Below are 20502 nucleotides of genomic sequence, written 5' to 3'. Positions count from 1 at the left end.
TGTGCTGCCAGGGGATTAATGCCAGCCCAGTATGACAATCTTATAATTATTTGCAAATATTTCCAGGCATTTCAATTACAGCCAACACATGACAATTGCAGCCATGCATGTTCTTAGGGAAGGGTATTTCCTCACCTCAGACTGAAGAGGACATTGCCATCAGGGTACACTCGGAGCATGATGTTTTCCACAGTTGTATCATGGATGAAAGATCTTTTGGAGTGCACAAAAAACACATCAGGCACCCAGATCTTTTTTATCAGCCGTCCATCGAAAGTCATACTTTTGTTTTTGTTGCTACGGAATGAGAGCCTCTCATCCTTCCAGTAGTGTCTGAGATACAAAGTCATTGTGAAGTCCTTTGTTTTAGTAAAAATAAAAGGAGACAATACTTGTTTTTAGTCATGTGCGATAGAAAACACTACAAATTACATATGCAAAGATCAAATTCTTCTCTGCACATTATCTGAAAGATCCTTAATAAGAGGAACCAAGCAGCACTCAGTGAGTTTGAATTTGAATATTGATGAGATTTTGTCCTGTCCCTGGTGTCTGAGGCTAAGACTTCCTTTATCCTTAGATAAAACTTCTGCGTATTTCAGTGGTCTTCTGGATTGGGCCAGGTGTGCAGTGATAAAGAAGCTTTAAAACCAGACAAGGGTAAATGGAAAAAAATGTTTCCTCTGACAATCTTCACAACCTTCTCCAAGAATGGGCTATGGTTCCTTTAAGGCTCCTTTACAAAGGGATTAATTGGAGTTCTTCATGAGCACTAGGTCAATTTTTAAAATCCACAAATCTGTTCATTTTGTACAAATATTGTACAGGGGCTGAATTAATACATTTACTAATTTAATGCATCAAAAAGAAACAATTCAATGAATATCATAAGAGTAAGCAGTTAGATTTTACAACAATTACAATAACTATACTATTCTTTTAATATAAAATGGTATTACAGATATTTTATGATCCTATTTAGAGAAACATCACGACTGCTAATACACATGTGGGAATAGATGGAGAGGATGCTGCAAAGCCAGCGTGAGCTTCTGCACAGCCTGACTGCTCTGTGTTCACCTATATAAATTTTGCATTATTAGGCAGACACCATTTATCTCAGTAGAACAATTGCTTCTGGTAAGAATACTGTGAAGAGAGTTAGATCTTCCCCTGTAATATGATTTTATGGCCCTGTAATATGATTTTATGACTCGAGTAGGTTTGTAAAGGAGTGCAGGAGCTCATACTGACAATATTAGTGACAATTTGGACTGAAGAATGAACAGCCTGCATTCCAGTACCACAGGCCCTAATTGCAGTGTCTCCTCCCCAGGACCATTTCTGGAACTGATGTTTCTCTTTCCATTTGTTATGATCACAGCTCCATCCATGCCACAATTATGGAATACTCAGATTTGCATAGGCAAAAGAAGCAAAGGACATGAAGCCTCATCATGCAATGGAGCATTCAAACCAGAGCACTGCTTGCTCTGAGCTGTTCCTCTGTCCCAGGGAGAAATTGAACACTTACTAGTTTAAATGCATGCCTCAAGGCAAGGATGTGCTTTTTAGAGTCTGCCTTCTGTAACTACATTATACTGTATCATCTATCTGGATGTTTCTGAACCCCCTGTTTTTTTACTGAAACCCTTTATTTCAGTTCTGCTCACCATGTCAACTTCAGATATGCTGTCAATGCTCTCCACCTGCACATCAATGCCCACTGGTATTGGCGACCCTGCATGGGAACAGAAAGAGGCACAAGGAGCAAAAATACATATTTTTAAAGGGAAGACTGCAACACCAGCAGGATACAGAGAGTATTCCATCCCAGAATTTACTGCAATCTCTCCACCTTAAAACACTGAATGATAAAAGGCAACAAAGTAAAACCTCGCTAAGCAGTTGTGAAAATAAGCACAAGATCTTCAGTGCTCTTTTTGCAGGCAGACCAGTCGTTTTTGGTACAGCCATTTGGCCAGCAGTGGCAGTGTCCTTGTGATACAACAGCTAATAACCCCCTTGGAGTGCAATTCAGAACCACCATGGGAAAAAGCTGAGTAAATACATGGAATACATCAAAGATTGCAAAGCTTTCTTATCACTTCCAATGCTTATTCACAAAAAACATACTTATTATGACTCTTTAGTTACTTTATCTTTAGTTACTGAGTTGTTTAAGGTTTGGCATAGATGTTCATGAAAAAGCATTGCTTGCTCACTACCTCACAAAGGAAAAGCTGTACACATGCTAATCATGTTCTGTCACTGTGTTGTATATTTACTGAGTGCACTTTTAGGATGAAGTTACTCCAAATCAATTAAAAATTACAGCCAAATATGAAATGATTTTCACTCTTTTCAGTGTGAAATATCAAGAATGAAGGATCTAGTTCTAGTGGGTTATGTCATCCCACTAATTGATGAATCAATTTCTGACAGGGGAGTAAGAGAGGATTATGCATATACACACCACCACCCCAAGAATATTCTGATTTTGGCATGAAAATCAGTAGTAATTATTGTACATGGCATTCCAAACACTTTTGTCAAAAATAGCCAGCTAAAATATTTTTAAAGTACACATTTCAAATAACCAGTTAAAAACATGAATACAGGGAAGTCTGAACAGCAATAGCTTTTCTAACTTGTCTTTCTCTTGTCTTTTCCTTTAAGCCCTGTCAAGCCAAAATAGTACAGGAACATCACTCTTGTGATAACCAGCCACAATATTGTGTCCCTTTTTGGAATTATCCTTAAAATAGCAGCCTTCGAGGATTACACAGCTGCCTCCAGTTCTTACCAGTAAAGATCTTGAACTATTTTAGAGGTATTTTTAAATCTGGCTCTGTAATCTCTTGATTTTACTTGTCTTTTTTTAATGGGTAGTCTGTCCCTGCACAGAACAGATGAAGATGCATTGTGCATGGGAAAGCAAGATGAGATGTGCTCAGAGTTAGCAGGGGACAACAGAAAGTATTTAGGCACTGACAAGAGCTGGGCTCTTTGGCTCAGAAATCATGTCTCTCTCTGAGAGGAATGTCTCCCTCAGCCTCTTGGACAAAGCCCAAAATAAGATTTGGGACTCGAGAGAGGAAACTTTGTTAGTAAAACACCAGGCAGCACTTGGAAAAATGCTGCTTCTTCTGGAGAATAGAGACAGGAAAAGACAGCTGCTCCAGAGGCTGATGCACAAAAGTATCAATAAATATATTCAGCCAGACTCCTTCATACAAAACAATGGAATTTTTTATACCTCTCCTAAACTAGTTTTGCCCACTTCTTGCTTTGTCTTGATCACAACACCAAAATAGTTTATTTACACTAAATACCAGCTTGTACCAAGCACTGGTACAAAAGTGCCTGGTTGTAATCTGAATCATCTTTTCTGTATTCCACTGAAATCTTGTAAACTATAAACAGGTTTAGCCAAAGTAGAAGTCATTGTGGAATTCATACCTGATGTGAGCATCATTCACAAAAGGCGTTCACACATCATTTAAATGCAAACAACAATTTATACTGAATTATGTGGGTGGAACAGGAGGAGAGGGGGAGCAGCTCTCAATGTCAAAAGCAGCTCTCAATGTCAAGGACTCAGTTCCTGAGTCAAGGACAAATCTAAAGCAAATAAAGTTAAATATCTCCCATCAACATTCTTCAGGCATCAAGGAGCTAAGCACAAATCATACCCCAGAATCAGACATCTGACTTTCTAAGCCATGTGTCATGTGTAGTGAGGAAAAGGCTTTTCTTAGTGACTGCTGCTCCAAGTGTGATGATAGCAGTTCTAGTATTTTTTGGAATTTCAAAATAACAGACAATTTCTTACCCAAACATTATTCCAGCATGGGCAGAATTTCCATCAACAATTCAGCTCCTCTGAGCAGATACAAAGGAACTGATCACAGAACTAGAAATCAGTGGCAGCGTATGGTTATGTTGGTTGCACGCACACAAACCAAAGTGCCCCTTATCTATAAATACACACAGAGACACCTGATTCTTTGAAAGGACAGCCTGTACTGCACTGGGAACTACTATAAAAATATGCTGGTGGTGACAATGAATAGCATAAAAGAAATCAAAACCTATGGCCAGGAGAAATACAGCGAACAATTCTAAAGTGAATTGAATTAAAAGGGAACTGTTACAATTAAATTTGTTCCTAATTAGGCAGAAATGCAAGAAGTGTGAAACAGACTGCTTGAGAAGAGATTCCTCTTCTCTGTCTGAAGAAAGACAAAGACCTTACTCATGATGCTTAGTGAGGAAACACTGTCCAGTCTAGCATTCACCACAGAGAATTACAAAAGCACATCCCCTACCCCAACCCTGACCCAGTACTAACAGATCAGAGCAGCTGCAAATATTTCCTTCCTATTCTGACTTTACTTTGGCAACAAATATAAGTAGATAATAAAGACAGTAAAGACTGCACAGATATGCAACCCTGATCACTGTGCTGTTCAATTTTCTCATCTGGAGCACCTCTATATCGTTGTCACTAACACACCCAACAAGATACCTATTGGCCTCAATCTGGTCTAATCCTTCATGGTTTTTGGGAACTTTTGTGTGTGTGATTAAAAATCACCTCCACTAGAAAGAAGGATAATTAGCTATTGGGAACAGGCTGCTAGGAACTGTAATTTCTTCATCCCTTGGATTTGTTTTGTCACAAGAGGATGTTTTTATAAAAAAACATAATTACAGTAAGATTTGAAATGGTTCCTAAACCAGCCAAAATAGGAAAGCAATTCATCTACCTCTGTGTCTGCACCACAGCTTTCTCCCTGCTAGATTGAGAATTTCAATCTCTGGCTGACCATCAGACAACAGCATCAAATTCCCTTTAAAAAAAAGCAACCAGAGCAAAGCTGTGGTTTTTATTTCCCAGTTTGACAAAACTGGGGATGGTAGAGAGGATTTTGTTATTAAATTGAGCAGCTTCAGTTGCTTCTGGAGGGTCACTACAAATCATTATTTTAGAGGGATTAGTGATTTTCACAATGGAGGCTCCACAGATTTTCAGGATAATTACTACTCAGCAGAAAAAAAAAAGCATTGTTTTCACAGCAGAAAAAAAAAAAGCATTGTTTTCAGACAGGTTTAACTTCATGCAAGCCATTTCCAGTCTTATTTTAAAGGTTTAAGCATAACAAAAGAATTCCTTGATGAGCATGGAACTTTATTAATAGATAATACATCAGGCAAATTCTGTAATACCCTTTCTAGAAGGGATATTATGTAAAAAGGCTATCCTTTTAGCATTTTTAGGATCAATTTCCACAGTAATAATGACTGGTTTAGTGAATGCTATTTTATTTTTATAATAGCCAGACCTTTGGGCACACAACAGATTGCACCTGAAGATCTATGGGATAAATATTGAATTTAGAAACAACTGAACCCAGTTGGCTTTGTAAGAGTATATGCTGGGGAAAAAAGGAAGGTCTAGAAAAATCTGCCAGTAGGAGATAGAGACCAGGGGAGAATTAAGATCTGTAGGTGGACTTTGTTCTAAAAAAGAGGAAGAAAACTGGATAGAAATGCAAACAAGCTCAAGGGACGTGAAGCTTTGTGGATTTTTTAAATTTCTTCTGGCAATGACAGGAACAGGAGAATTACAGGCAACAGTATTTTCTTCTTGTTACTAATGTATTTATTTCTTATTTATGTAAGAAACAAAGGTGGTCTGGTATTAGCAGTAACCAGTTCTTGGAATTGAAGATAATAGCAATGTGAAAGAAAAAATCCAGTGGAAGACTATTACTGGTCTTTCAAATAATCAATATATTTCCCCTCCCCCCCTCTCCTGGACCCCCAGCTATTCATTCCAGGAAGAGATAATAAAAAGCCATTCCGCTTTCCACATGCGAGTCTTCACCACAGGGGGAAGACATTTTTCATCTTTCAGGGAGAGCTGTGGTGCAAAAAAGAAAAGATCTTGGTGGCAAAGAGCTGTTGGAATTGCAACATACACTGGGCCATATTTTCTTTCCTTCCCCCCCCCACTTTACCTTCATATGAATGTAAATGTTACTAATTCATTTTGAAGAGGGAGGAAACATAAAGGGGGAGTGATATAATGGGATTTCTGATCCTCTGAAAATTCAGAATGAAGATTATGTTTGATTGCAGATTGAGATGCAAATTTTCACTTAAGACTGCTACCTCTTGGCCAGCTAAATGCTGCTAAATTATTTTCATCATTTCTAATACTTGCTTATGTTATTATCTTCTGTATTGGTTGAAAAATAAGAGATCATCAATTTTAAAACTTTAACACACTTGTAGTGCAGGAAACTACAGGTCCTTAAGACACAATGTAAAAGAAAAAACAATATATATATATATAAAAACAATAAATATACATATATACACGCATGCATCTGTTACTTCAACCAGTACTTTGAAATAAGATAGTTCATAAAGTAAAATTATATAGATAAATAGATGTATAATAGGGGGGGAAAAAGTAGATTTAAAGCATTTCTAAGGATTTGCTCTAAGGCCTCTCTCAACATGGAATTTTGGCTGCTATAGCAGCCTGCATTGTGGCACTCAGATCTGAGCTATTAAAAGTCAGGATATGATGAGGAATCTCATTCATTGTCTGTGTTCACCCTTTCTTGCTGAGTTTTAAAACTTGGGGATAATCATTCCAAGAAGTTCTGGCAGCATATTTTCATTTCTGATTTTTTCTCCACTCCCAGTTAAGCTGCCTTCTCACTTCCAAACCATACAGGACCATGACATTACACAGAAGGCAACAATCAAACATCAACCACAACAAAAAATTTAGGAAAGGAAAAAAACACCACCAGCTTCCATCAACAACTCAAGAGCCTGGCTTAGGGAGTAAATACAATGCAACAATGTCAAGTTTAGATTTTTAAAGTTTGGGTGCACTGAATTGTTGGTTTGCCTCACTTATACTCACTGTATAATGAACTGCAAAGTAACATTTTTAAAGAGTAGGATCGGCTTGCCAGCAGTTGCTGGGTTTGCTTCGTCTCAATGCTCTATGTTTCTCTGGCTTTGATATCTAATCTGCTACTAAACAGACAATGTCAGGACTAAATTTTAAAATGTACAGTCAGAGAGTCAAATTCTGATTGTGCAGCTGCAATGGCACTGCAATCAACAGAAGAATGCCAAAGTACACTCATATAAATGGCAGCAGAGTTGTGTTCATTTGTTCAAAAAATAGATATCTTACCTCCACAATTATTTCCAGTAACACTGCAGCCGGTAGCATCAGTGTCCAACAGTTCTACATTTATTTCCCCCACGTCTTTCCCTGTGCATGCTTGCTCAGTTGACAAATCAAATTCAGCATGTGCTCCCTCTGTTTTTCCTTTGTACAACTTAACTGTAGGCACTAAAAATTCTGGGTCCTGTGGTCTGCTCATTTACATTGAATGTGTGGGGCTAAATGAAATCAAGCAAGGTAGACTTAGATTTAAGAGTTCCCTGAGCTGAGGAATCTGCAACAGGATGAATTTTCTTGTTACCTTTTCTCCTAAACTGGTGCAAAGGGTGATTGACCTTCTCAGGCAAAGGGGCACAGTGGAGCCAGATTAACAAAATCTGTCATTCCAACTCCCTGACATACCAAGAAAATCACAATTGGGTATAGGAGAAGGGGAAAAGCCTGTCCCTCTTCTAAAGGTAAAGAAGAAATACTTTTTTAAATAAAAAAGGTAAAGAATAAATACTTGGTTTTCATCCAGCCTTCCTGATCTGTTTTTTTAATTGTCGTAAACTGATGCATTGTGCTGAGCTGAATAAATCATGCGATGTGGCACGTGACAGATACAAGCCCATCATGAGTCACAGTCATGAGTCATAGAGATGCTTCATTAAATTTGATGAAAACTAACCTAACATTTCACCTGTGGTTAAGTGCACAAAGCCACAGTGCTGTAAGTCTCAGTGCAGTTCAGGGTTATGTTGTAACTGCAGTGGCAATGACTGTAGCAATGATATCTCCAATTTCTCCCTCTCCTCTGGGTAAGTTTCCTCCTGCTGCACAATTATCACTATTCTTCAGAGAAACCCACACTCCATGTCTGCTGTCATAAAATAATCCTGAGGAGGTTATTCAGAGTCATGTTTCTGTAGAGAAATCTGTCTGATGAGGTCACAATTGTGTGTTAAATCTCTGCCACTGCCTTATGAATGCCCAACTGCTCCTTAGTACTGCAACACCACTGAAATCAATCAACAGGAACTCTGGAGTATAAATTTGGGATTGACACTAATTTCACTGGGACTGTTTTCACATTGTGCTGTAAAAATGCCAGTGGATCTGTTTTAGTCTAAGAGAGATTCACATTCCACATCTTAAGAGAGTTCTGAAAATTTCGAAGTGTGTGAAGAAAAAGGTGCTTCCCATGCCACTATGGCATGTGGGTGACAGAGGAGAAGCAGAGCTGAGGCACTCTCCAGCTGAAAGCTATTTCTGAAAGACAGGAGTACAGCTGAAATCACAGCCAGGGCAATGTGATGAGTGAGAGACCTGTGCAGTGAAGTCAGTGGAAAAACTACAGCTGGCTTCAAGAGGAACTGAATGGGCTCTGTGACGAGCCATCTACAAAAAAAGGACAAGGAGAAAAAGCCTGGGTGTGAAAAATCCTCACTGCCCATGGAAAATCTGCCAGATCACAGGGTATGTTCTCAAAGCTGTTTTTATGTACATCATCAACACTCTTTTCTGGCATGGTCCCATGATAAAGGACATCCCAAACCACTGTCTGCTTTCATAGATATGCTACCTTCTTTCTGAGGTGACACTCTCAAAAATTTAAATTCCTTGTGAGGTATTAACAGAAAGATGTCCAGATTAACAGATATTAGAGAAGACACGTATTAGGCAAGAGGAAATCTGAATTTCTGTTGCCAAGAAACAGACTGTATCTCAACTATTGTTCAAAACCAGGCAAGGTTTTTGCTGTCTGACAAGACATCATTTCTATGGTAACAAGAAACCCTTTCCCATTCTCCCAGTGCATCCAAAGATGCTTTCCTTACCCATTCTCCCTCTTGGCATGATCAGCAGGCCCCAGATCCCAGTAGCTGGTGTCAACAAGAGCAGCTCCCCAGACCTCAGCTTACCTCCCAAATCTGTGTTTGTCAACACAAGTGATTATTGGTCCTCATATATTTCATTTTGGCCTCATAATCCAAAGGAGTTCAGTTTAATTTTCATGAATCATGAAAAGGGAAGTGGTGACGCAAAGGCTCAGACAAAGCTTATTAGTGGGGCAGCTTTCTCATTTTCCCTTCCATGAAGGAGAGTCAAAATTGAATCCAAACTGTGAACATCCCATTGAATACTCCCTTGATCCAGATGCAATTTAGTTAAATGAACAAATAATCATCATAGTGCCCAACAAGGCAGAAACAATATCATAATAACCCGAAGGCCTGTGGGTAGTTGTTTTTGGTTTTGCTTTTGTTTTTGTTTTTTAATTTTGTACACAGCCGACGGATTTAGGAACTGATGGATCATTTCAATCTCTCAAAACAAATCTGATGACTAAGTAATTTGCTAATTGCTACTAGACTGTCCAGTATACAGGGATACCTTAATCACTGTTCTCAAAAAACCTTATTCTAATACTATTTTTTACTTAGTTCTATAAAGCAGACAACTTGAGCAGTTTCTCCTATTGATACACTAAACACAGAGAAGCCCCTTGTCTTTGACTACTTCTATATTTCTTTCCTGAAGTACAACTGAGGTGTGCTGCCATTAAGTCTGCCATTCCATTTGAAATGACAAAGTTGAAGTAAACTTCCAGAGAGAGGATAAACTCTTACCCAGCCCAGTGCAGGCATGCTTACCTCCAAATCCAGGTCTCAGTGCAAAGTCATGGTCCTCTATGTGAAGAAGCTGCTCAGATTTGAGTGGTCGGACCTTCGTGCTGTCAAGTTTCCTCATTTTAATTTCTCGTTTGCTATGTTTAAAAATAAAATTTTTTTTTAAAGTGAGAAACTTAATTTATTTCTGCTGCCCTGACATTCATAGTGCTAGTCAAATGAAATAGAGACCTGGGAGTACTGGACAGCTGAATCTGGAATGTTAAGGGTAACAACGGTGCTAATAAAGCTGGAGAAAGATATATTAGAAAGGGTTGGGAAATGAGGTATGAGGGTGCCCAGGTCCATGAAGAACACCAATTATTTATAACAAGTCCCAGGAAGAACTACTAGATCCTCTGCTGTTCTCCTCAGAGATTGTAGCTATCATTATACAAGAGAATAGAGCTGTTTAAAATTATTATTCACATAAACACTTGCAAATCAAACTTGGAAATAACACCACATATCCATGGCTTAACCACTTCATGCATTATCCATACTACAGAGACAATGATTCCTTTTTTTATAAATGTGGTCTTTTTCCTAGGAGCTCAAATGAGTCAATTATTTTTTTTTAGAAGAACTGAGAAAGGATGATCCTGGATCTAGGGACTTGCAGGGGGACTGGCTTTAAGTGGAAAGAGAGTAGGCTTAGATTTGATATCAGGAAGAAATTCTTTTCTGTGAGGGTGGTGAGGCACAGGTTGCCCAGGGAAGCTGGATGTGCATGCCCATCCCTGGAAGTGTTCAAGGCCAGGCTGGATGGGGTTTTGAGAAACATGGTCTAGTGGAAAGTGTCCCTGCCCATGGCAGGGGGGTTGGAATGAGATGATCTCATGATTTTATGTTCTACTGTACACATTATGAACACCTTTCTCACAGAAGTGTTCTCATGGTGAGAACAATGAAACATGGGAACGTATTGCTTGGGCAGGTTTTGAGATTCCTTTCACTCAGGCTATTTCATAATAGGTCAGACATTTACTTGCAGGAATGACTTGAATATAGCTGCTTTGCCACAGGCAAAGGACTCTCCCTAGACACAATTTCTTTCATGCCTTCTGTGATTCTCTGGGACTTTGCTGCAAGCAACTCTAATAATTACTTTTGACTGAATGATAGAAATGTATTCTTAAGATTGGCCTTGTAGTCAAACACTGCTTAAGGCAAGGTATGGAATACCTTAGGATAAGGTGTATGCCTCTACTTATTTTTGTCCTCCCTCTCACTTTTTTCTTAATAAAGAAGCCCAAGAAATTACTTCTACATTACAGGAATGATGAGGTGGCTGCTGGACTACTCAGAATTGCTGGGCTTGAACAAATTCATTTACCTTAGTATTCTTGAATGTCTCTGGCAGTGCTGTTTGAATCAAATTACCAGGTCAATCAGACGGTCCATGAGGCATTTCAAATACAGACTTTAGTTTTCTGAGTATGAAAATCATGTGGATGGTGAAATGCACACCCACGCTTCAGAGAATTAAAATCACTACAGATCAAGCCTGCATCAGGGTAGAATGGGCAGCAGAACTGAACAGCTGCAATGTTCTACATGAGGAAATTCTGTTGCCTAGGATCCAGGAGAGGAGAAAATGATGAATTAAGTTCAGAATGCCATGGCACAGCTAATACAGTTGGGAAGCATGAGGTTATTTGTCATCTGATGTGCCAAGGAAAATGCCTGTTTGATGCTCCGAGGATTTCACTGGAAGAAGCAGGCTGGAACTGATTCATCTATTACAACTTCTCACTAGAAGCAAGTCTGTGACTGAGGAAGACTTTCCCTAGACAAGAAAGGCAAAACATAAGCTACCAGGGCAGGAATTCTCCACTTACTAAGCCACAGGGAAGAGATCTTATGGGATTTTAAACCACAAAGCTATTTGGAAGGAACATGGCCTGCTAACTGCTCAAGGTAATGAGCTTAAGCATGCTGAACAGATTCTTACACTCCTGCAAGTATTTGGAAGCCTATGGAAGTAGCTATCATACATTGAAGAGGTCATCAAAAAGAGATTGGTTATGTTACCCAAGCAATAGGATTGGACACACCTGTTCATCCGTTCCAGCCCAGAGATTGGGTCCATACCAAGTGGTGGGACAGTGACTCCTTGCAAGCCAAGTGAAAGGGACCGTTCCAAGTTTTACTGACCACCCTCACTGTGGTCAAGATTGCTGGCAAAGGACTGTGGATCCACTACTCCAGAGTGAAGGAAGGTCCTGCTCCCAAAACCATTAGGAAGACAGAGACTGGTAAAAAACAGGAGGATGTGGTTTAAACTGTTTTATACATGTCTGTTGTCTGCCCAACTGGTAACCATGATTCAGGGTTCACCCCATGATTTGCACAGGACTGCAGTCCAAAATATGACCAAAGCTCTTAATAAGAACAATTGCTGGATCTCTACCCAGTTACCACCTCTAGATGGGGGTGGTCATTGGCCATTGACTGGCATTTTAATGGAAGAGAAACATACTGAAAGGTGGGAACCAATTCATAGTACCCTTCTGCCCCCTATACCCCTGAGCAGCCTGATAGAAGGTGGGAATTATACAGTTCCCTCTGTGGTTGTAAATGCCACAGGAAAGGCCAATCTTCCTTCATATTGTCATAAAACCAATTTCAGAGAAATAATCAGCCCAAAAGTTGAGGCAAAGATGAAACTGATAGGGTGGAGACTGCTTTACCATTTGAGACAGGGTTGTATTGGATATGTGATGATAAGGCCTGGAAAATCCTGCCTGGGAATAAAGATCAGGCTTGTGCCCTTGGGCCTGTGGGACCCAATATAACAGTATTTGATCATCTTGAAAAACCAAATGGGAAGAAGAAAAGATCTCTTAATCCCCTCACTGAGCGTCCCACACTTTTCCATAATATAGTGAGAGCTCTCCTTCCCTCTTACACAGTGGTTGAACTGTAGAGAGCAATTGTAAACATCTCAGCTGTCATTGAACATATTGAGCAGCATACTGCAGATGCAATTTCAGCCTTACAGGAGGAAGTTGACAGTCTGTCCTGTACAGTTATGCACAACAGGATAGCTCTCCTTTTCTTATTTGATCTTATGTAGACCAAAGCAGGAGACTTAAGAAGGATGTGGATGAAATTTGGAAAGAGACTCAAATTTTACATGAAGTAGCTTCCAGGAATGACACCTTGAAATTTGACCATATCTACCACACCCTCACCTCATGGTTACCAAACTGTGCCTGGATAAAAGAAACATTTATAAAAGCTGTAATTATAGTTATCATCTGTGTAATAGCCTGTGGATCAGCTGGTTGTGTAAACCAGTACTGTGGGTAATATAGAGATTAGACAAAGTAGAGCCTTGTTAGTCTCTAAAATGAAAGAAATGACGCCAAGATGATTTTTTGTCTTTTCTTTTATACACCTTTTATATATCCTCAGTATTCTTAGCATGCATGCTTGTAGTTAAGTCTGTTAACTTAGCACAGCCCTAGTATTTTGTTAGGCCAGGAGACCAAACATCCTAAAGGCCTCATAAAGGGAGGCAGGAATGCCCAATGCTATCTTGAGAAACCAAGGCCTCCTCTAGAACATACCCTGTAAACTAGAGATTTGGTCCATCCAGGGGAAATTCCTCAGATGAGGGAATATCACACCATTCCTTCAGGCCTCCCATTGGGACATCCTCGTTAGATATGCTAATTTGTAAGGTCTATAAATTGTAGACACAATCTATTGTGTGTGTGCATTGTGGTGCATCCCACCTTGGTGAAATGGTGCACCATAAGGATCCTTATTAAATCCTGAGGTAAAACCCCTTATGCCTTAACCATGTCTGACTCTCAGTTTTCTGAGACCAGAAAAAGGCATCAACAGAAGCACAGCAAAAAACCAGATTATATTTCAGTGGCCTCTTGATTGTGCAGCTTTCAGCAGCACACCATGGTCTAGGGATCTGAATACAGCCATGGATCCTGCATGTTCATGGTATGGCAGATGTCAGCCTGTGCTTGAGAGGAAAAGCCCACACACAATCCCAGAGCCATTTAGGTTGGAAAAGACCTTCAAGATCATTGAGTGCAGCCATTAACCAAGCCTTGCCAAGTTCACTGCTAAACCAGGTCCCTAAGTGCCACATCTACACATCTTTTAAACACCTCTAGGAATGGTGGGTGAACCAATCCCTTCCATGGACAGCCTGTTCCAGGACTTGACAGCCCTTTTGGTGAACAAATTTTTGTGAAACCACTAGCAAATGGTTTTGTGAAACCATGAGAAGACAGATGCACCTAAGGACAGGAAATGTCTCTTTACCTAGCTGCAGTAGCAGTTACAAAGAGAACCCTGGTATTGGTGTAGATCTGGGCAATGATAAAAAGTTATTTGTCTCAGTGAGGCACATGCTCAAGAAACTACTGCTTCCACTCATAGCTGTGCTTCCCACAGCTGCATTTCAGGCAAGGGCTTATATTATGTAAATTAAATGGCAATCTGTAATTACATTCCAACAGAGGTCATAAAAAGCACTTGAACTGTTTCAGATCACACAGAGAATTCACTCTTGTTGGTACTTCTATATTAAATGATTGGGAGCACTAACTTTTTGGCTGAATACTATTGCATGGACCTTGGCATTTGCCAGAAATCTCAAAGAGCAGTTAGTCACTGCCTATAAAACCAAAGCAGCTAATTCAGAATGAATTAACAATGGACAAAGATGTGTCAGGCTTTTAAAGACAAATTTAGCTGCTCCTACCTAGCCTTGAAAACCATTAGCGAATGAAAGGCTAAAGGTCTGCTCAAGGGTACTTAGATAATTTTTGGTTAAAGCATTTAATCACTTAATGTCATCAGTGTAGCTCCATAAACCAATGGCATGAGTGCTCTGTGCCCCATCTGGTTGTCTTTAACTTACCAGGCTATCCAAAGTTGATGCTGGTTCAAGGAGAAATCACACAAGTTCGCGGAAAAGAAATCCACTGAATAGCACTAAATCTAACAGAAATCACATCCAATACAGGATGTTGCTGGAGGAAATTTGGTGACTTAGTACAGCTGTGAATATTACGGGGAAATATCTTATATGCCCTGTCCTTATTCATCCAAGGTTGTGCTTGCAAGCCCTTGTTATAAACTCAGTATAGTACAGGGATCTCAGGAAAGATCCTGCTTGGCTGTTTTAGAGCTCTGCTAAAAATATGGTAAAAGTTCTTGTAGGAAACTAGAGAAAGGGCTTTTTCCCCTACCATCCTTTCATATTCAGAATTAAACCAGGTAAGTTTAGAAGAATACTATTAAAGTGCCTTTTGTGAAAAGAATATGCTGGATGTCATGGCCATAAGTTTCTTTTCAGTGTTGTGTCCCCAAGATACTCTGGCTACTACTAAATCAAAGTTATCCAAAAGGTGGAAGTTACAGAAATCTTCTTCCAAGGGGAGTCTGTGGGGTAATCCAGCAGAGTGACTTCTTAAATGTTTAAATACATTCATTAAGCCTTGAAGCCCAGATAAATGAAATAATCAAGATTGCACAGTTCTCTCTCATATACATTTTATACAATTAGAAAATGCATTTCTAATTGTTCAGTAACATCAGCAATATGTGCTAAGAAAAAAACTAATATTTTGACAATCAAATGTTTTGTCCTTTGCTGTAGGAAATGGACTATGAGAATAATCGCTTTCTCATGTACTTTTGGTTAATGCTTTAAAATCTTCTTTACAGGAGAATGCAGACAAACAGCTTTCGGGGGAGAATTGGGTTACTCTATTAAAACAGTGGAACTTGTAGGTTAAGTAACATTTTCACATGGGATTCTTTTTAAAAGGCCACCCATTTAACCAAGGCCATCTGTCAGCTGTGTCCCTAATAACTCTAGTGCTGGCTGAAAGATTGTTCCCCAGAAAGAAAAATATGCTGGTGGAAAGTCAGACCCGGATGCAATGTAGTGGAGGATAATGCAGCCTTTAGAACAAAAGCAGAGAATGAAACAAAGAGAAATTAAACACATTTGGATCCTTTGCAGAGAAAAGCTGATTTGCTGCTGTTAAGCTTTGGGATCCTCTGTGGCTCAGATTTTGCAGTCTTCTTCCCAGTTCAAAATCACCAGGACCTTGGAAACGAGGATGTGGGATGCCAAAGGTTGCCTTGTACAAAGAAAACTGACACACCAGGCAGCAGCAGATGGATTCCTCCTTGTCCCTCTTCTTCCTTTTTGATAACACACTTCTGCCTGTCTCAGAGGATTGTCATGTGGATTCATTTGCATGTGCCAGTAAAGATGTGTGATGATGCAGAGGACACTGTGCTAACACTGGTGTTGCAGGAGGATTGTCATCAGGATGCCACAAAATTTCCTGTCTCCTACCACCCAGGCTCCCCTCCTCCTTTGTGATTTTTTATGTCAACGATGGAGCAACTGCTTTCAGCTAAGGCAGAACAGGATAAATGCAAACAACAGCAGCATATGCTCCCCTCTTACCACAGACAAAAGTGTAGCATCTGAGCTTAAAATAGACCTCCCTTGCCACTACCACAAACAAGGTATTTTATTCTGCTTCCATTTGATTCTCTGCTTCCTGAGACTGGCAAAGCACCAGATGAAATCTTCTGTTGATACTGGGGCTAGTTCTGTTTATTTTCCTTTGTTATTACAAATAATTGTGCACCAGCACTCAGACTGTTTGAAACAGTCTGCGGAATACCCATTCTTTTCATGAAGAAAAGAATTGGCTTGCACCAAACTTGGACCCATAACTTTGAACAGAAACCCAGAAGTCTTGAGTGACACAGCACCTCTGGGCACCTCTGTTGTGTCATCTCTTACCTTGCATTGCTAAACAGGATTTTATCAAGACTTGGAGATCTCCAGAGATATTTCACTGCTGGATGATTGCATGAGAAGTGATACAGGATGCTAACAGCTATACACCTGCTGTAAAGCATGCAATTGGAGGGGAAAAAAACCAGCTTAAACACATCAGAGGAGTCCAGTTATGTTACTTTTCTTCCAAATGTGATATTGTACAAATAAACTATGAGCTCCCAAGAAAGAGAAATTTTTCTTGGATTATCACTGGCAGCCACTGGTCTGTTCACACAGTATTAGATTAATCTAGAAACAGGTTGAGAGACTTCACATGGCAGATGTGAGCTGCCTTCCCGGGGAAAAGCACTGATACTTTGCCCAGAAATATACAGGTAAAAACCTCTCAATCATTATTCATTTTCAACCAGCTACTTGATTGAAAGGCCAAGAACAAAGACAATCTTCAAGGTCTAAAAGCATTAAATATATTCCAGAAAGGGAATGCACTCCGTCATCACTACAAATAAGGTGCAATTCACCTCATTTAGTGCCATAAAAAAGTCTTCTGTGGCTTTATAGTGTAGCTACTCTGCTGTTTAGGTAATGGAAGTCACTTTGTAACACTGGCATAGGACTTTGGAAGGCATTTCTGCTTCTTGTGATGGGAGTTAGAGGGCAAGAATACTTGGAACATAACAATAATATGGTAGCCTTGTATCACACCAGGTAAAAGAGCTGTGTGTGGGTGTGAGTGGGTACATAACTGCATATTTATGAGACATTCATAAAATCACAATGTGAAAGGTCTGGTTATGAAAAATTAATTAATACTTCACTATTTCTGCTTTGGGAACATCCTATCAATACTATGCAAACTATAAACCCAGAAACTGGAAAAACAGGACAGTGAACGAAAGGGGTGTGCTGAAAGGTGGCTGACAGCATGAAGTCTACCAGTTGAACAGAGACAGATAAAGTCTATTTCTTACCTGTTATGTTTTCTTGAGAATGACATTTGTTGCCGGCGATGAAGACGGTGATGCTGACTGTGAGAACTGTGTAGCACTGCTGTTGGCCATAGGCAGGTGAGGAACAGAAGTTTCATGACCAGGACCATCTCTTCCAAAACAGAAATGCACCTGATCACCCAATCCACCTTGCTGACTTCTTATTTGTTAGTGTTTTTACCCTTTAGAAACAGCATAGCAGACAAAAGATGCACATGAAGCAAGGCATTCCTGAAGAGAGAAGACTGGGGCATCCCAGTTCTGATGTCCTTGCCGAGTTCCCCTCGTATTTTGGCAAATCATAAATATTTCCTCAGCTCTACATCCCTGCAGCAGCATCTGCTGTCCAACCAGAAGCACCTTGTTTTCAGCACTGTGGTAGGTAGGGCAGTTTCCTTGGCCAGGCTGCTTTCCTCTGATCCATCGCTGACTCTCTTTCAGCAAAGGCGCGGTTTTAAATTCTCCATCACCCGCTCACTAACCTCTTCAACATAGCCTGTGCAGGCAAAGTGATGTCAAACATTTAATCCCCCTTAAATCCCACACAAAACCATACAAAAATCTGCCTTAATGACAAAGGTCTCTAAATTAATCTTGCTTTCTATATATGTGTGTATCGGCTCAAAATCATCTTCTGCACAGATCAAGCCCTTTTGTTAACTGGCTACATTGCCCTGTCTTCCCAGCCATTAACCAATTCTGGCTCTGTCAACTGCCAGCATTTTGTCAGTACACACACACTTCCTTCTGAACAGAACAATATCACAGTACAAGCCCAAACTAAAAATGAACTCCTGTTTTGATATTTCCCAATACCAGATAATATAATTTCCCCACCTCTCTTTTTTCTTCTTCATTTTACTAAGCTCTGCAGCTATTTCATTCACCCTACATTTACAAGGTATGTGCATGTCTAAGATCCAGTATCCTTCCACCAACCCTAATTTTATCTTTATTTCACTTAGCCTGCCCTACCTGCTCAACAAAAGGGTGAATTGCAAAACATTTTATTAACAAAAAGTTACTTAAGCAGTAACTTGTACATGGCAGCTAGAAATGATGGTAAGATTTCTTAGGGGCTTAAAACTGGACAATATTTGGGACACATTTTCTTAGGTGACACAGTCAAATTTATCCTCTTCAAGCCATCAGCAAGTTCAGTTGTTTTTAAAAGTGACAGCATACATTTCTTTTTCTTTATCTAAAAATCAGAGATTTGAAACTGAAAGATCAGGAGATGGAATATCCCACCGCTGTCTAGCAGCTGAAGGAGTAATTTGGGTCTCCTAGTAGGAGGCTTCTTCCTAAGTAAGACAAACCCAGGAATAAAACCAAGCCCAATGCTGTGTCTGCAGAGACTTTGAGCACCTACACACTCTGGGACAAAAACCCTGTCATGTGGGCATCTGCCTCCTGAGAAGCTCCCTGATATTTCCAACTAACTTCACCTGGGCCAAGAAATAATTCTCAGGTATGGGTGATTTCCAGGTGGAGGTTACCAATGGACAGGTAATTCCCACTGTTAGATTGAACTGGGTCTAAGATCAAAGGCTCCCAGCCCTACTATCCACGTCATTCAGCTGTTTTGTAGTTTAATCCTTTCCTGTTCAGCAAATATAGGGAGGACCATTTGCAGCTTGGCCCAGGGACAGTCAGAGAGTGCTTCTGCTGTTATTCTCAGGGTGGAATTTCCAGATATGGTAAACCTGAGCTGCAGTTAATAAAACATGTAACAGGTTCCATTAATTTGCACTATCATTTGGGTAGGAAAAGGAAAATAAGACAATGACTCTAATGAGAATTTATTCCAGGGGGAGATAAATACAAGTTCCTGAGCCAGTCTGGTCAAGTTCCCTAGTGTCACCCAGCCTACATATATACAAGTATTAGTCCACTGATTAAATTACATGTAAGAAAAAATTCAAGAGCCTTTGGATCCTGCTCTTTCCCCACCCAAGCACAGGCCCAAGAGTAGCAGCAAATGATATAAAAAGCAAATGACACTGCAGGCTGTGTGATAAATACGTTACCACATTTCTGCACGTCTGGCTACCTGGACATCCACCAGAGTTAACTCATTTCCAACTACTTTCCTCAGCTATAAAAGAACACAACATTTATATCCTGTCTTCCCTGCTAATTCTAGTTCCTATTGTTCCAGATACTGTAGAGAAAGCTGTGTTTTGGATGTTAATATAATCCCTAGCTGAAACCACTGGCTGTTATCCCCACTAAGCAGGAGACACTTAGGAATGGGGAGAGAGAATGTTCTGAGTGCTGAGGTTTATCCACCAAGAGCTCTGTAGGGTACCTGTGGTTACATCATGTCATGCTAATGTAGAAACATGATGATTTTGTGTGCCGACCTCAAGGAATTCAAAGGAGTCCATTACAAATAAATAAGTAAAAAGTGCTTTGTGGATTTATTTTCCAGCTGGAAAAGGGAGCGCTTAGAAGTGCTGCTGCTCCAGAGATGTGGCTTTGCAGAAAGACTGGCATGTCCCTGGCCAAGCTGCACATGGATGTCCCTCCCCCCAGGAGAGGGGAGTTTTTAACAGAGACACAGGAAATTAGAGCTGTTTTCATCGAGCTATCAGCACCCTGCTGCTTTATTACTCCTGGCTGTAGCAGCAACTTTACCACTAAGCTGTGCTGTTGAAAAGACTGCTCCATGGGGGATTTCTGCAACACGCTGAATGTTCCTTTGACTATCCCTGCTAAAATCAGCTTTAATTCAACAAACTAACTAACTAAATAAATAAAAGGAGAAAGGGCTGCATGCACTGACATATCCCACCACCTTCACCCATCTAATGTCATAAATACACCTTGGGA

The 20502-nt window shown here is 40.0% G+C and overlaps 1 protein-coding gene across 2 annotated transcripts in view; it reads right to left on the bottom strand.

Annotated features, from left to right (window-relative positions):
- Positions 1-17936, bottom strand: part of GABRR3 (gamma-aminobutyric acid type A receptor subunit rho3) — a 30227-nt gene extending 12291 nt beyond the window's left edge. The window contains exons 1-4 of one of the 2 annotated variants that reach the window (XM_084224012.1): positions 17650-17936; positions 9859-9971; positions 1674-1741; positions 136-359 (exon numbers count right to left, since the gene is read on the bottom strand). In XM_084224012.1, the coding sequence (XP_084080138.1) occupies positions 136-359; positions 1674-1741; positions 9859-9971; positions 17650-17777 (533 nt within the window). In that variant the 5' untranslated portion in view covers positions 17778-17936. Of the gene's footprint in view, positions 1-135; positions 360-1673; positions 1742-9858; positions 9972-17649 lie in introns of those variants that run through there. The other variant, XR_014616868.1, reaches the window with a different exon arrangement.
- Positions 17937-20502: the final 2566 nt, after the last annotated feature.

Source organism: Fringilla coelebs (genome assembly GCF_963513975.1).
Source record: "Fringilla coelebs genome assembly, chromosome: 2".
Taxonomy (NCBI): Eukaryota; Metazoa; Chordata; class Aves; order Passeriformes; family Fringillidae; genus Fringilla; species Fringilla coelebs.
The sequence above is the reverse complement of the archived record's forward strand: the minus strand, read 5'-3'. Positions and strand labels throughout refer to the sequence as shown.